Source organism: Vanellus vanellus (genome assembly GCF_965231255.1).
Source record: "Vanellus vanellus genome assembly, chromosome: Z".
Lineage (NCBI taxonomy): Eukaryota > Metazoa > Chordata > Aves > Charadriiformes > Charadriidae > Vanellus > Vanellus vanellus.
The window spans coordinates 39,531,989-39,548,729 of NC_138908.1; the positions used below are offsets into that span (position 1 = coordinate 39,531,989).

Sequence of the window (16,741 nt, forward strand, 5' to 3'; positions counted from 1 at the left end):
ACGGTCACCAGCAGCCTGATTCTGTCACACTTGCTGTGTTTAAACCTCAATTTGTTAGGCTGATTCAAGTATGTACTCAGGAGTGTTTGTTAAAAATCTTGCTGATGAAAGAAGTATTTTCCAGTAGAAAATGTTGATTTAACAAAAACTTTCTCAGTGGAATATATCAATTTCCTTAGGATTTTTTTTCCAACAGGAAATTTATCTAGCTGTTTCATTTTGATGAGGTTGAAATGTTTTATTTTGACTTTACTGCTTTGTATTTAAACATGGAAGTCAATATCAATAACAAGTTAATGCCCTTGAGATTTCCATTAAACAAGCAGCTGGAGGCAGGTTTACATTGGGCTTATTGTTATGGCCCTCTTCCCACTGACAGCTTGTGCACACTTTAAAAGGGGAGTATCACAGAATATGAGAGCTTTATTACTGCTGTTTGTTTGAAATAGGAATCAATGGCAGGTTGCAAATCTGTAAGCGTTTATACTTAATTGTTTTCATAAATTTTGCAGATTTCCTTTAATACAGCATTAGATAATGAATGGGAAATATTAATGATGTTCAAATATGCCCTGCTTCTCAAAGAGAAGTAACAGAGCTACAGCTTGAGTATCAAATATTTGGAAATGTTTCTAGTCAATATATCTCGGCTTCTTTAAGCCCTGGTACTGCAAATCCTTAGTAAAAGTGTTAATTGCTTGCAGGATTAAGCCATTGCTGCATTTCTTCTAATGAAATTATTAATGTCAGGTAAGTTTAAGTGCATATTGCAACATTAGAAATTAAATCACAATTTAGATGTCACAAAACAAATGCAATGTTACTTACTTCACTTTTAAGGGACAGTATAATACTTCCATGTTTATTTTATTTGTTCTAATAAGCAGGTTTTTTTCTAAGGGTACATTGTGTATCTCAGTTTTTCAAATGTTGCTGAAATACGGTTCTTGCATAAGTTTCATTATCTTGTCTTACCTCTATATGTTGACAGAAATCCTTCCGCATTAGTTTTGTTGAATCAACTAATTTTTCTGTGGCTTCCTTACTTTTCTGTTTGTGAATGTGTTAACATTTATTGATGGTGCTGTAGGCGAACTGTTAGAAAATAGCAGGGCTCAGTAATTTCATGCTGTATGTATAGCAGTGGTTCTTAAATGCAAAAACGCTGCTAACTCTCCTCACGAACACCTTTTTATTTTTTCAATATCAAAAGAGGGACCAAGGAGGATTAAGGACCTTGCAGAAAAAATGGACTTCCTTTCTCAAGGCCAGATTGATTTGTACCATCCCTGATAAGAATTTAATTTTCAATATTATCAACGATGTTTTTATTCTCAAGTCTCCGACTTTGAAGGAGCCAGTGATATATGGAGTCTTCACCCCGCAACTGTAAGTGTGGAATAGCCTTTTCCTGGATAAGTACTTTTAATCTCTGTTACTACAACAAGTAATAATTATTCCTATGATACGTTTTTTTCTTGCTTCCTGGACTTTCAGGAATAATGTGGGGCTGTCAGCAGTGTGCGCATACAATCTGTCTACTGTAGAAGAGGTTTTCTCAAAAGGAAAATATATGCAGAGTGCTACTGTAGAACAGTCTCATACAAAGTGGGTACGATACAACGGGGAAATTCCTAATCCTCGACCTGGTGCGGTAAGTTTCTGTAATCTTGGATCTGATGACTAGTCTTGTTTTAATGCTTAAGGGTAAAGAAACTAGAAAATATTAGGTAACCTACTAAAGCTTAATTTTAGTTTGTCCCAATCTCAATACTTTTTGTTGTAAAGACTTTGTAGAAGAACACTCAAGTGATTTATTCTGAACTTTATATCTGCGAATCAGAGTGGGGTTTTTTAATTTATAATTGAGTTATTTGCTGGTTTTCTGTTTTCATTATTTTGTTACTAATCACCTAATGGTGAAATAGATGACAGTATAAACTAGGCAACATCAAATACTTTTTAGTTCAGATGAACAGAAGTATAGCAATCATTGCATTGTCTCCATAGGTTCAGCTGGTATATCCAATGCAGAGCGTTGCTCTGGAAACCAAAATGTTCTTAGTGGGTTTCTCACGCTTTTCTTACTTTCTCATGTTCCCTGCAGTCATCTTGTTGCTACTACTGAATTAGCTGTCAGTTAAAAGTAGTTAAGAAGCATGAGAATCCAAAAAGAATATTTTTCTAAAATGTGTTTTGGGCCCAAGTAGTCCGAAGCTCAGGGATTAGTAGATCACAGAAGCCAAAGTACTGCAAGACTTGAGGACCTTCCTTGGTAGAATGAGTATAATGTAAAGGTGTGCTTACTGGCCCATGTAAAGAAAACGCATGTAGCTGCTGTTAATTGTCTCTATTTTGTACAAGTAAACGATATAATTTGGTTGTCTCTTTTTTTTTTTTTTTTGGTTCTCCCCCACCCCCGCTAGTGTATAAACAAGGAAGCCAGAGCATCAAACTACATGAGCTCTCTGAATTTACCAGACAAAACATTGCAGTTTGTTAAAGATCATCCTCTAATGGATGACTCAGTGACTCCAATGGGAGACAGACCTCGACTAGTAAAACGAGATGTGAAGTATACCCAGATTGTAGTAGATAGAGTCAGAGCACTCAATGGCACCATATATGATGTTATGTTCATCAGCACAGGTGAGTCCTGAAAAATACTTTTATTAATGATGCACTGATTCTTTTGGCTGAAGTATGTTCTAAGAGAAACTCTTGAGATTTTCATCTTTACAGTGCTTGTACACCAGCTGGTGTTTTCATTAAGTTTAAGGGGTTATGGTGAGTAAGTGGAGAGTCTTGTGTGCTTTGAAAAGGTATTGCAGGAACATAACTGCAAAACTGCAATAAGTGCAACAAAACCACATAGAAGATAGTCCTTAATTTGTCATTATTTGCCCCACAATGTCATTTCTTGCTTGGAGCTCCTTATGGTGGCAGGGTTAATGATTGCCATTGGCACAGAGTTGTATGAAGTCTTTAGCCGAATAGCAAGCAGATTATTGAGACAACTTACAGCAATTGTGCAATTTTTTCCCTGCTTTTTTTGTTTTAAGGCTCTTAACTTAAATATGTTGTTGTTTCAGATCGAGGAGCCCTGCACAAAGCTATCAGCTATGAAAATGGAATGCACATTATTGAAGAGACACAGCTTTTTCCAAACTTTGAGCCAGTCCAAACTCTCTTGCTTTCCTCCAAAAAAGTAAGTGCTGTAAACATCACAGCATTCATCTCATTTTGCTCTTCCACAAAAATTTTTAGTACCACCTTGTAACATTGTCACGATGAAAGAAGACGGTCAGTCACTGGGCACAGTGCCAAACCTGCATCTGTAACTTCTCATGCTGCAGCAACATCACGTATTGCCTGCTGCATCTCGGTGTGTGTGGTAGGTAGCAAGCTTCTGAAGGTATGTAGATATGGGGAAGGTGGTGGTGGTGGTGTCACAGGTGTGCAGGTATTCACTTGTATTCCACGTGCAGAAGCTGAAAGCTGTAACGTTTAAAGGTACTGGTTTTCAGGGTAGGAGTCATGTAAAAATCCTGACCCCTTGTGGCCATTGCAAATCTGCGAGGAAAAATCCTCGGGGGTTTAGCAGAGGAGTGGTATATCTTTCTGAGGAAATTGATCTAAGAGAACGGTCTTGTCTAGCAGAAAGACTTATAATTATGTAACTAATTGGTTTCTGCTGTCCAAAATCTCGCAGGCTCCTGCATGCTAGATGTATTGTGCGAACAGTCACATTGGTGCAGTTCGGGGTGAAGTGAGGACCTCTGGTGAGGCCCTGTCTGCCTGATGGGGCACCAGCTGCAGCTGCGGTTGGGGGACACAAGCCTTGCCACAGGCTCCAAACCCAGCAGTCGTTCTGCACTTTTAATCAGTCACTCATTTTAATCCTGGAGTGGTTTTGTGACACTGGTAGGATAATCAGTGTGTGTACTTTGTACACTAGTTACGCTTCTGGCCCTAGTTACTCAGACCTGCAGGTCCATGAATGTCTATGAAATTATTACCCTAAGCAGTGGCTTGTAGCATCAGACCCCTCCTCTGGCAAAACTTTGGGGTTTCTTAAGGAAAGAATGACTCTTTTGAAGTGTCTGGTAGTAATACTGGTGTTTAGTAGCTACATAGTGATTGATAAATGCTCTGCAGCTAGGGATTTAGGAATACTTCCAAGATACCTTAGAAACAGCTTTTATTTTTGTGTGATATTTAATAAAACTTTGCATGCCAACATGATCAACTCGGTGGAAAAGAGCTTTATACCATAATTCTTTCAAGCTCATCTTGCATGCTCATTTGTTTTTTCATGCTTATAATAGAAAGAAGTCTTGAGGATAGAGTATACTTTTGACAGACAAATGAAAATCAGTGCTCACAGATTTCATTAAAGATGTTCGTATAATTTTTGTACGATGCATCACACTGGCAATTTACCATATATATGCACACAAACACACATATATATGTGTTTGCTGGTTCGGCTTTATCTGCAAAGAAAGCTTCAAATGCCTTGCTTTGACAGGTTTCAGTGTTTGCCCTATGATAGAAGATAATGATAAATAACTCTTCTAATAAATATGGTAATACACATTCTTCTAATTGTGGGTGAATTGTGGGATCATTCATACACTGGTTTAATTATGATTCCTCATTTTGGGGGAGTGGAAGGGAAGGGGCAGGCATTACTGCCTGATACCAAGGACGTGATCTAGCTGTTTCAGCGTGCACTTGGAAGCAAGGCTAGTGTAGATGGCACTGAATTTGTTTAGTCTGAATATGGGTGCTATGTTCTCAGTTCCTCAAGAATATTGTGAAAGGGGACAGCATGAGACATGGTATAGGGGCTGCATAAGGAATGCACTGTCTTTTCACAGAGAAACTTCTCTCAAAGCTTAGGATTGAAACAAATCACTGCTTCCTGCCTGGCACTGTGGAGAGTAGCAGCATGTATCGTCTGCAAGAGGAATTTTTCGTGTTGCTAGAATGAATTTTGACTCATAAAACTAACACCCAAAACTCAGGCAGTGTTGCCCAGTACATTCCCATAAAAGCAGTGGTCCTTTTTCAGCAACGAGGAGTAGGAGGTTGGGTCAGGTGCTAGAGTCAAGAAAACTGTATAGTCGCAGTACCATCCAAGCAGGGATTATTTCTGCTGCCCAGTGTGAAAAGACAACTTTCTACCTCCTTGGACATCACAATAGTAATAACAGTCAGTTGCTCTGAAGTCCTTCATAGAGCTGGTATTGTGATGTGTGTAGTGGCATCCTATAGTAATGGGTTAACCACAAGAGGACAATATTTGTTACCCTGGTGGTGGGCTTCAGACCTCTCTGGAGTCAGAGTCCTTTCTGAACACATTATTGCAGTAGTCTCCAGGCCCTTACCATGTACCTTCACCTTGCTTGGAGAGGGATAGGCAGAGTCAGATAAGCCTACAGTAGAATCTCATAACTCCCACTTGACTGAAAGATGTGTCTGGATTTTTTAAAATGGTCCGCTCAGCTCACTGCGTGTTCTCTGAACCCATGGACGTAACAGCTGAGAACCATGCCAAGACACTACACCCACGCGCAGTGTTGCACTGCTGGCTTGGACGTTAGCTAGCAGAGTGCTAGAGAGCTCCCCTCGGTGCATTGGGGGAGCTTTCCAGCAGAGAGGGAAGCTTTTCCCGAAATGTCATACGTCTCCAACACTACAGACTTCCTTCTGTGGGCACCACAGCATACTCCAACACTAACCTAAGTTAAATTTCAGGATGAAAGATTGCATTTGAATGTATGTCTCTGAAGTTTGATTCTCTTTCAAGCTCCATATTCCAGTAGTGCCAGCAGGTTCTTTTTTGATCCAGTTTTGCCTTTCATCTTCCAGTGTCAAGAGTTTCCTTGAAAGCTGTCTGCACTCTTTGTATACGAGATGGATCCAAATTGATTTGTGCTTGGTCTTGTAGCTTCCTCTAGAGACTGCTATTAGTCAGAATGCATTGTTTATTAGCTTAAAGACAGATTTCCTCGTCATAATTGCATTAGAGAGACTAATCCATTCCAAATTCTCATGGCAAAACCTCCTCGCATCCTTGTGAAAGAGTGAGAGTGAGCCCCAAAACCTAATTCAACCCTGAGATGCCCTGTCAGTTGTTTTCTTGAGGCTGTTTCTGATGTTGACCAAAAAGCTGCACCACAAACATGAGGTTTTTGAAGGATGTTTCTCTACTAGAAATCTTTCCTGGATGTCTGCCCATCATTTTCTGACCATATTCATCCTGCTGGAGTCAAGCAGTCTCACTGCAGACATGACCCCCTCAGTGCATTGCTACGTACTGAGATCCATATGGCTGCAGTACAGGAAGAGCCACTCTGTGCTTGGATCTAACTCATTTGCTGTGACAACTGCGGTAGGGTGCTGATAAATCCACTTGGTATTCTGCTCAGGATGAAGCCAATCCACTGCCAAGGTGGGGTGTACTGTTGGACTTTGTATGCACAGCCTCCCAAAAAGACTAGAAGGTCAGTCACTGGTGGTTTGGGGTTGCAGCACAGGCCCTTTTCTTGAGGCTTTGCATAGTAATATGTAAATTCACAGTGTAGCCATCAGTTTCCCTGAGCTTTGGAACAGATAAATGAAATAAGGCAGCTGCCCACATTTTATGAGAAGGAAGTTTGGGTTGAGCATGATCTTTTCCTGCCATGGTCAATGTGAGACTTGTTTGGGATCCCCAGCAACAGTGGGTCAAACAGCCGTCCTGTTTGTATCCCCCTTTTCCTAGGTGTTAGGCCAGTGCTCTTTCCTTTGAATACTATCCAGTGTTCCTCCTGAAGTAGCAAATAGGTAGCTGTATTTGACTCTTGCCAGGCTGATAGCTGATGTGGCTGCAGAGACCTGAATGGCAGAAGAGCTGAAGGCAGTAGGACTGCTTTGGGTTAACAGGAGCATGAGCTGATCCTACATACAGCAAGCCTTCCTGTTCAGGCTTGCGTGTGCCTGCTGCAGCTGTGTCATCAGCACAGGCTTGCCTTGCCTCGTATGAGGATTGTTGGAGCATTTGTTATTTGTGAAAAAACTGTGTGATGAAGCCATGGGTAGACATGGTTACTTTCCATTCTGATAAACTGGATCTCTGTCAGGTTTTTGTTCTTCTGTCTTTTTGCACTTCCAGTGTTGCTGCATATTTTCAAGACAAGTCTGCTTTCATTTCTAGGAATAAAAGCTAATCAAAATGCTTATTTCCTTTATGCTCCAGTTTTTACAAACATGACTCTATATATGCAACTCTTTACTTTTAACCATTTTTAAATTGTTTCATGAATTGGATTATTTGGCTTTGAGAAAGTGATTTGCTCTGTTTATTTTTTTTTTGTTGTGCTTTGTTTGGTTTTTTTAGGGCAGAAGATACCTCTATGCTGGTTCAAATTCTGGCGTGGTTCAGTCTCCAGTGGCATTCTGCGACAAGTACACCACTTGTGTTGACTGTGTTTTAGCAAGGGATCCTTACTGTGCTTGGAAACCCCTCGAAGCTTCTTGCATTGATATTTTCAAAGAAAGTGAAATTGAAAGGTAATGGTAGCCTTTGATTACCTTACAGTTACAATCAGTATTGCATCAGTCTTGCCCCTTACTGATAACTGGCATTTTTTTAACTGAATATTTTCAAATACAGACTTTCCTATCCATCTATGTCTGCTTGTGCTATTTAGATAAGATGAATTGTGCTTAGTATGAGAATATGGGCAGTCTGTAGGAAACAAGATTTGAAGTTGTAATACTTGGACTTCCTTTTACAGGAATTGGATTCAGAACATAGGAGGAGATGCATCTTCTTGTTCTGGTGAGTTAGTCTTTGAAGAGCTCTTCCACATGTCTAGATGGAGTAGTGAAAGAGTTGTGTTTAGTTTGACTTGGTCTTTGTGATTATCTCAGCGTTCATTTATATTTTAATAGATATGAGATTTTGCTTTTGAATATTCAAGCATCTGTACAGCCTGCATGTTGTCTTAAAATGTCTGTGTTTGTATACATTTCAGTGTGCAGTGCACAAACCCCTGAAATGAAAGGGGATACCTCAAGAGCGACCTGTGAATGAAAGCAATATTTACCATAAGTACTTCTAGTGCAGAGGCCACCGTCTCTGTGATACAGCATTTGACATTCTGCTGTGAGCCTTGATAAGTGCTTGGTTGTTGCTGCTGGATCAGATGAAATGATCCTGAAAAAAGCTGGTTTTATGGTGAGAGGGGAGGGGGACACAGAACATGATACAGAGCAGCTGAAGTACCCTCCATAGTGCTTTAAGGCAAGTAACGACAGGTCCTTTCTTTATAATGTGTGCTGCTGCCACCAGATCAAGGAGATCTTAGAGTAGTGTTACAGGAGATTTGTACTGCAGTAAACAATCCCTTTAAGAGTTTGATGTACTCCGTTTTTATTTCTAATCCAAGCAAAGCATGTACCACCATGAGAATTTAGCTTGTTGTGGTTTTTTTTGTTAATTTATAGTGTTGCACTGTGGGTATGCCATAAGTGCTGTTATTTTTTTAGAAGAGAGTTTAAGTTGAGTAACAGCACTTTCTTCAATTTCTTGGATATTTTGTAGTTGCTGACTTACTTAAAATGCACTAGTTGCATATAAAATAATACCACGTTCAGCATCTTGTATCAAACAGTGACTCATCTCAGATGCATGCTCAGTTGTGGATCAACAAGGTCGCATCTTTAGAAGTGGAGGCTGTCAGAATTTGAGGTGTCCTATCTCGTAGTCTGTCTTGATGTCTCGCACACAGCTGTAGCTTGGTTTTTCACCGAGATTCTTGCATGTTGTCATCTTGGACTTGTGAAATAATCTGAGTGTTGTAATCTTTACGTTTCCGTTAAGACCATAGTAGTACAGTCTCGTGAAACCATATGGATTAGAGCAAACAGGAATCATTGCTGATACTCTGCACATTTATTTTGATGTTCCAGATAAAGTAAGAGAGAATTCCCTACAGCATACATTCAAGCATGGGAGCACAGCAGAACTCAAGTGTTCTCAAAAGTCCAATCTGGCACAGGTAGTTTGGAAGTTCAAAGATGATGTACTGAGAGTGGAGAGTCCCAAGTACCGTCTGCTGGAAAAGGCGCTGCTTATCTTCAATTTATCAGAAGGAGACAGTGGTGTTTACCAGTGTTTGTCAGAAGAAAAAGTGAAGAATAAGAAATTCTCTCAAGTGCTGGCTAAGCATGTTTTGGAACTGAAAAAGATCCAGCATACCACAGTGGGTCCCACCGTGGCAGCTGCACCAACAGAAGGTAATAGTGATGTGCCAAAAGTGTCAGCTGTATCAACCGAGGGGTCTACTGCTCACACCTCGACCACTCACATGCTACCCGTAACGACAGCAAGGATAGTAACAAAGCCCATTGGCCCTGTCCTAACAAGTGCAGCCTCCAACACAGAGCTCTTCAATTCAATTCCTGATGCAGTCCCGGAAAAGACAATGTTCCTGAAGTCAAATGATAACTTCCTGTTGATGTTCCTTTTTCTCTTCTTTTTTATTCTCTTCTTGTGCCTGCTCTCCTACAACTGTTACAAAGGGTACTTGCCAGGGCAGTGCTTGAAATTTCGCTCTGTCATGCTGCTTGGTAAGAAGAAAACGAAGTCAGATTTTTCTGATTGTGAGCAAAGTGTGAAGGAGACGCTGGTGGAGCAAGGCAGTGTCAGCCACCAGAGTGGGGACCAGCCGAAGCCGGCGCATGACACCGGCTATGAGACTGAGCCTGACTGCGGGAATGGCCAGCTGCAGCCTGGGGATCCGCAGGCATCCCGAGAGGCCAAGGACAAGCCTTTCGATGTCAAGTGTGAGCTCAAGTACGCCGACTCGGATGCAGAGGGGGACTGAAGGACCCAATTGTCCATTTCAGTGGTGGAGATCAGCTGTGGTCCTGCGGCTGTATTTGAGCACAGAGAGCGTGGGTGTGACAGCTGAGCCATAGTGGGGTTTACGTGCTTAAGCTGTACAGCAAGCCAATTTGCGTTCAGATCTTGCCAGATTAGAGAAGCGGTGTTCTTGTCTGCAGACCATAGCATCTTGTGTTGTACTGTCTTTATTTTTTTTTTTTTCAAATGGCCAGTTTCAGATCACCATTTGTCTGTTTCCAATTTTTCCCCCACCAAGTGCTTCACACTAGTGAGCAATTACTTGCTTGTTCTTCAGCCCTGTTCTTCCATAGGATAAAAGTAACTTTCTAATTCAGTTGGCTTTAAAAAGTACTTCAGTCTACACATTTTTAGCTGCCATTAAAAAAAGACCTAGTTTCATTTTAATTCCAAATTGGAAATTAAGTTTAGTTTATCAGATTGGTAAATTATAGACTTTTGTCCAGATTGGGACATTTTTTTTTCTTTCCTTCTAGTGATTATTTTTAGTTTTATGCTTTGTGTTTTGGCACACTAGGTCTCTTTAGTTGGTTAAAGTTAATTTTTTTAACTGCTTTTTAAGTATCTTAGATCTTAAGATATAATGGGGATAGCATTGGCTTGATTTGTGTATGACTCTCAGGGATAATCTTGTTTAAAGGCTTTTTTCTTTGCTGCTTTCTAGAAATTTAGGTACAACCATGCCAGTATGAAACATGGAGTAAGTTAGGGGGGAGGGTGGAAATAATAGATTTAGGAATGCTTTTCCTTTCTTTTTCTCTTTTTAATTTTTTTTTTACCTTAACCAGCAAGCTAGTGGACATATTCACATTCTATTTTCTATAGAAAACTGGATATTTTTTTTTTTTGTTTTTAATGAAACAGTACAGGCAAGCAGCTGTCAGTTAGCAGTGACATGGAGAGAGGGTTTTTGCACTGTGGAAGCAAAACAGGAATTGAGAAGAATTGACTACAATAATTCAGCTAGTGACTCGCTGGAATGGACTGTTAGGATACAGCCTGATGAGAAAATGTTGCCGATTTTTTTTCTTTTTTTCAGATTCAGAAATAATACAACTTCTTTTTGTGACAAATCTTTGCAGCGTCACCCTTTCTGGATGACACCTTCCAATCTCCTATGCAACTGGAGACTGAAACTGGAGCTGCTCAAACAATCAAATCATTTGAACTGTTTATGTGAATCATGCCTGCAAACGTGAAAGTGTGCATTTGTTCTCAGCCTGGTTCACAGCAGCACTGTTTGTCTGTAAAAGCATTCTGTGTAGTACAGTCCTGAAGAATTGTTCCTCTCACTGCATCTTTCTGTAAATATTGCTAGAAGTAGAATACGTTTTAACAGTCAATAGCAGTATGCCTGGGCTGCTTTTCTATGTTGAACTTTCATGCAAACATAATTTAGACCATCTTAGTGTAAACAGTTTATATTTTATAAGATTCAGTTTGGTTTTATTTTTCTATTTTTAATTATGTACATATAACAGAATAAATATTAAAATAAATTGTATTATATCTTGACTTTTATGAAACTTGACACAATGACACTGCTTTCCATATTGCAAGTCCCTAATGTTCTTTGTGGTTTTCTTTAAGGGGGAAAAGTGAAAACTTGTAATTAATTTGAAGCAGATGCTCTGCTCAGCTTTAGTTGAATGGGTTATAGCCTGGGGGGTGGGGTGGGGGGGCTGGCGGGAGGGGGACAAGACACCCGACACGACACAGATTGGAAGGATGAAGAAAGAAACATGGGTGAAGGAGGAAAGCACTCTTCTCTTGGGGCCTAGGGGCACTTCCTTTTATTACCCTTCTAAAATTCATTTGTCTTTGCATTATTTCTTCAGTGTGTGATATGTATCTTACAACTTTTTTCCTTAGTACCCTCTTTTTTTTTTTCTTTTCTGTCCTCTTCTGTCACACAGCCTCATCTCCTATACCTTTCCTTCCTACTGGTACCTCCTTTTTGTCGTGTGTGGGAAGTGATTCACCTCCTTCACCCACCAGTACCCAGCCTGATGTTTGGTCTAGCACAGACCCTGTAAAGGTCATGTTGTTGCCACCTTTCCTAAGTGACCAGGCACAGCATGTTAGTGTCCGGGGACCCTTTCGCCTCTTCTGCCAAGCCACAGGTAAGTTGGAGGACCCTGTATAAACCAGCATTTTCTGCATTAAATGTTTAGGTATGTCACCAGGTATTGTATATGTTTTACTGTTTTGATGTTTAAAAAAGAAAGAAAGAAAAAGAAAGACCATTTCAAGATGTGTTGTCAGCATGCCATTACCAAGACTGGCACTGTGAATACTGTACTGTAAGATGCAGGCTCTGATTTAGCAGCCTACTTTAGTGTATTAATAGTGAATTGACTTTAATGGGCTCACTTGCATGCTGAAGGAGTTCACTGAATCATGATTGCATACGGATGTTTAGCAGGTAAATATTTTTACTGTCATTATGTCTGCCATTTAAAAATAACACTTCTGTTGGATTTGAATTTAGCATATTCTTCTGGACCAGGTCAGTTACTCCTTTTTAGTCTTAACTTATTTCATATGGTAGAGTACTTACAGTAATGGCAAATTCTGTTTTATGAAGAATAGATTATCTGAGGTGTACAGGAGACGACCCAAGCTATTTTTTCTATAGAAATTCAACATTTATCTTTCGGCTTTTGTTCGGATAGTAGTTGCCAGTTCAAGCTAAGTGAGATTTAATGGGTTTAACAGGTCTTAAAATGTAACCTTATTCCTTAAAAGAAGAGAATATACATACAGATTAATTTTGAAAAGTAGCATTGTTTCATATTGCTGTTTGAGTCAGTGCGTGTTAGTGTTGCATGGAATCATATCAAAATGCATAGATCTTCACTAGAGTAGGTCCTAACAAAAGCATGATTTGTATTTCCATGTCTGAAAAGACCAACAGCAGGATCACAGTTCTTTCAGCAATGATTTATTCACTGCTGTTGTAGACAATTCAGAAACGTTTTGTTGTCCCCCATGAAAAAAATGGCACAAATAGTATAAATAGCACAAAGGACTTAAACAGTTTGATAATCGTGCTACAGATCTGGAACTTATTTTAAAATTACTTTTTTTCATCCAGCAGTGTCTGTTTTAATGTGATACTCATGTGCTGCTTTTTATAAATGGTCCGTAGTTGCAATTGCCTTGGCAGTGAGCTTAAGAAAGAAGGAGCAGTGTCCTAAAGTCAGGCTGTGGAATTCACTCCTGAGGAGGTCGCGATGAATGGTGGACAAAACTGTAACAAGAATTGGGCATCCCAGAGATGCAGTGATGGCACAGGCAGGAGCAACATGAGCCAGCTGCGGGAGCGTCTCCGACTTCTCTCTCAAAGCAGTGAAGGATGGCACTTTGTGTCATGGACGGGGTTTTACTCCCTTTGTGAAATAGGACATTTGGCTGATACATCACACCCTTTTTTTACCCAGAATTGCAACTTTATTCCATTGATCTAAAAAAAAAAAAAAAAAAAAAAAAAAAAAAAAAAAAAAAAAAAAAAACCACCAAATGCAAACCAGCATACAAAACTGATGTAGGTCTTCTGCGTCCCTTCTGGGACCTGCATGTGGGGATGTATAAATTTATCCTGGGTGGGGGGTGGCTAAGACAGGTTTTACTATGACACTATCTCCTTGGATTTATTCACATTCCTTCAGTGCCTGTTGACATTTCTTCACATACGCATAGCAGTAAGGGAGCTGTATTTCCTTCAGCTATGACTATAAGGTAAAATGTGTTCGCAAGGAGCAGAAGGGTAAAATGAGATGGGCGAAGACTTAAATGTCATACCTGGTCTTCTGCACAAAGGGTATGGTATCAGCAAATGTATGATGCGAATACATATATTGCCTCATCATCCAGTCAAAAATGTGAAGCTTAGTTTTAATTAAGTTTCTAGCTTTATGAGAATTACTGAATCTCTTCCCTTTCTTTAATTGTAAATGTCTGCTGCAAGCTGTCTGGAAACTCGGCAGGAGTTGGTGAGTTCTCTTGCCCCATCTTTTACTCATCCCACATGTTTTAACCTGAAAGCTTGCCTAAGGATAATACTTTACAGTCTTGTAACTGGCTCATTTCAACAACGGTAAGTTAAATTGGATACAGCACAAACAGCCACTTGTCACATATTGTTATCTTTTTCTGGAAAATGAGGTTTTCAAGAATGGAGTACTCCTGCCCTGCTGAAAAGGAAGGAATACCTCTCCCTTCACAAACTGCCTCCATTTCTCTCTCTGCTCCCCTGAAGAGTCTCATATTTTCACATTTCTCCAGAGACCTGCCTCCTAGATACACACAGGCAAACATCAGGTTTCCTATATACTTTAATAGAACTTTTCTCTACCATTAACAGAATTTTTAAACCCTTTAAAGACATTTGAGGCAGGCTTTGAATAAATTGAACAAAATACTACGCCACCTGGTGCGGGGTAGAGGCAGTGAGTTGATGTATGCACCTGTTTTATATTTCTCTGGTGTGCTCCGTTGAATTTAGGTATACCTGTGACGGGGGGGGGGGGGGGGGAAGCAGTTTTGGGTCTGCTTAAAGATGTTTTACGACAGACTCTGTCAGTGTCCATGGTGTCATGAAGTGTTATCCCTCCCTCAGTTTGTCTGAAGCTGGAATTTTTCCATAACGGTTTCTTAACTTTTCAGCCTCATTAAAATAACCCTGGGAGCGCGAACATAAAAGTTCAGCAGGCTCAGCAATATACTTTACAGGAGTTGTTATTTAATGGAGATACTGAGATTAAGTATCTGATAACACCCACGTACAATGCCTGTTCCCTGTGGTTATGCGATTTTAAAGGGAGTGCAAGAAAGCTTTCCCACACTTCCGTAACTCACAAGAATTGGAATCGCAAGTGGTTCACTACAGTTTTTCACTGTTTGGTGACACTTGAAGCTGCACTGAAAGGGGTGCAGAAGGGTGGGCAAAATATGATGCACTGCACTTCACCGGGTGTTGCTGCTGACCAAGTAAAACTCCAGACACGGCGCCTGCAGAGTGAATCTGAAACAGAGCTTGCCCGAGGCCGTACCCCGATGTCTGAGGGTCAGCTGTACTGGTGTCACCAACTGTGCCCGCAAGAGGTCTCAGTGGTGGGGCTCAAAAGTCCCTACGCCCCATGGCGTGCCTCATTTGCCCCCCGGGAGGAGGAGCGCATCTGGCAGAGTCTGATTTACCCACGGAAATGAGTAAGCTTTCTCTCTGGAAACAGCTTCATAACTCATTCTTGGGTGAGGTTTTTGGATTAGTTGCATCACCTATGATGCCCTGTGGTGGTCTGGTTGGTTGGTGTGGCGCAATGCGTTAAGAGCTCGGTCAGGAGAGGCATGGAGGTGTGCAGCACCCAGAGCAGAGTGAGCCTGCAGAGGAAAAGCCTGTGCGCTAGGCAACACAGTGTCTGTCTAGCACCACAAATAAGCATTTAAATGACAGCGTGTCTTTATCTTAAAATGAAATTCACTTTGGTTGTTACTGTGTTCTACAAGAACACAAATACCAAATAGCAGTTTTCCATGGACGTACACTTGTGTTTTATAACCAGTTGCAATTTTCCTGCTTTTTTTTTTTTTTTCTTTTTGTGAACTGTTGTATAAAATAATCCTCTTCCTGCTATTGTAAGTATACTTATGCCTGTGGACAGATACATCGTTAGTTTTTGAAACCTGAAAATAGTTCAACTGGTATCCTAGAGAGAGAGAGCTTTGCATCTCTCAGGACAATTCAATTCACTGCACAAATATTTTAAAACCTTTAAAATTTTTAATTTTTTACACAATATATTTGGAGATTTACATGGTGATGCTTTGTTGAAGCAACACCCTTGACTAATTTGTATGGTTGGTGAGTAATCTCCCGGTTGGTTTATCCTTATATGGGAATGCTAAATTTGTATTTAGTTAAAACACTTCCATATCCCATTTTATGAATTAGTTTCTCTATAGACCTTTGGTGCTTTATCTCATGCTGTCTGCCTAGGACTCAGTTTCAGCATCTTTGGCTACAGTAATCTGATAGTAGCTGTTAATTTGTAATTTTGTAGTTTAGTACCACCACTTTCAGTGATGTCTGTACTGCCTGAACATTAATCACTTAAAGGGATCTTGGTATGATAAAACCATTCCTTCTTGTGAATCTGTGACATGCCACCTGTTTTTTATTATTTGAGTTGCATCTAGAAGATAACTTGAAAAATGAAGACCGTTCCTTTAGTATATTAACAAAAAAGGACTTACAAGTCTTAAGGTTATAAAATCAAGTAACTATTGTAGAGCCATTTTGCATAAAAATCATAGACACTAAAAGTATCCTTCTTGTTACTTTAGATTGCAGTATCTTAAGGCTGCAATTATCTTCCTAGAGTGTTGGCGCTTCTTTTTTTTTTTTTTTTTTTTTTTCAGACATCAGGGACTGCTGTTGCCCTCTTACATCTAACTCTGCGTGCAAAATCAACAGCATTAAACACCCTTGTAAGTGTTGGTGTTATCCTGGCTATGATGGCTTTCTCCATAGTGACTTCTGTAAGATAATTCCTGTAAGGACTATGGCACGGATGCTACATTCATAAATTCTGGCATCAACAGCAGATTTTTAAAAAAATATGTGCAAATTTCTTTTACTGTGTACTTTTGTATGTAAAGGCTACGGTCACACTAAGAAATATGTGGAGAGGTGTGTGTGAAGAAGACCTTCCTTTTTTTTTTATTTTCAAATATTTTCCTGTTATGGGCTAGAATAAGCTCAATGCAAACATAATATAAGCATAAGACACATCAAGTTGAAAAAAGGGGAGAGTAAGGAGG

At 40.0% G+C, this 16,741-nt stretch overlaps 1 protein-coding gene across 3 annotated transcripts in view; it reads left to right on the forward strand.

The window, feature by feature from the left end:
- Positions 1 to 16,741, forward strand: part of SEMA4D (semaphorin 4D) — a 44,543-nt gene that overhangs the window by 16,143 nt on the left and 11,659 nt on the right. For 2 of the 3 annotated variants that reach the window (XM_082498049.1, XM_082498050.1), the window contains exons 9-16: positions 1,214 to 1,389; positions 1,498 to 1,654; positions 2,427 to 2,649; positions 3,093 to 3,208; positions 7,388 to 7,560; positions 7,788 to 7,831; positions 11,836 to 12,042; positions 16,340 to 16,408. In XM_082498049.1, the coding sequence (XP_082354175.1) occupies positions 1,214 to 1,389; positions 1,498 to 1,654; positions 2,427 to 2,649; positions 3,093 to 3,208; positions 7,388 to 7,560; positions 7,788 to 7,831; positions 11,836 to 12,042; positions 16,340 to 16,408 (1,165 nt within the window). Of the gene's footprint in view, positions 1 to 1,213; positions 1,390 to 1,497; positions 1,655 to 2,426; positions 2,650 to 3,092; positions 3,209 to 7,387; positions 7,561 to 7,787; positions 7,832 to 8,964; positions 9,292 to 11,835; positions 12,043 to 16,339; positions 16,409 to 16,741 lie in introns of all 3 variants that reach the window. The other variant, XM_082498051.1, reaches the window with a different exon arrangement.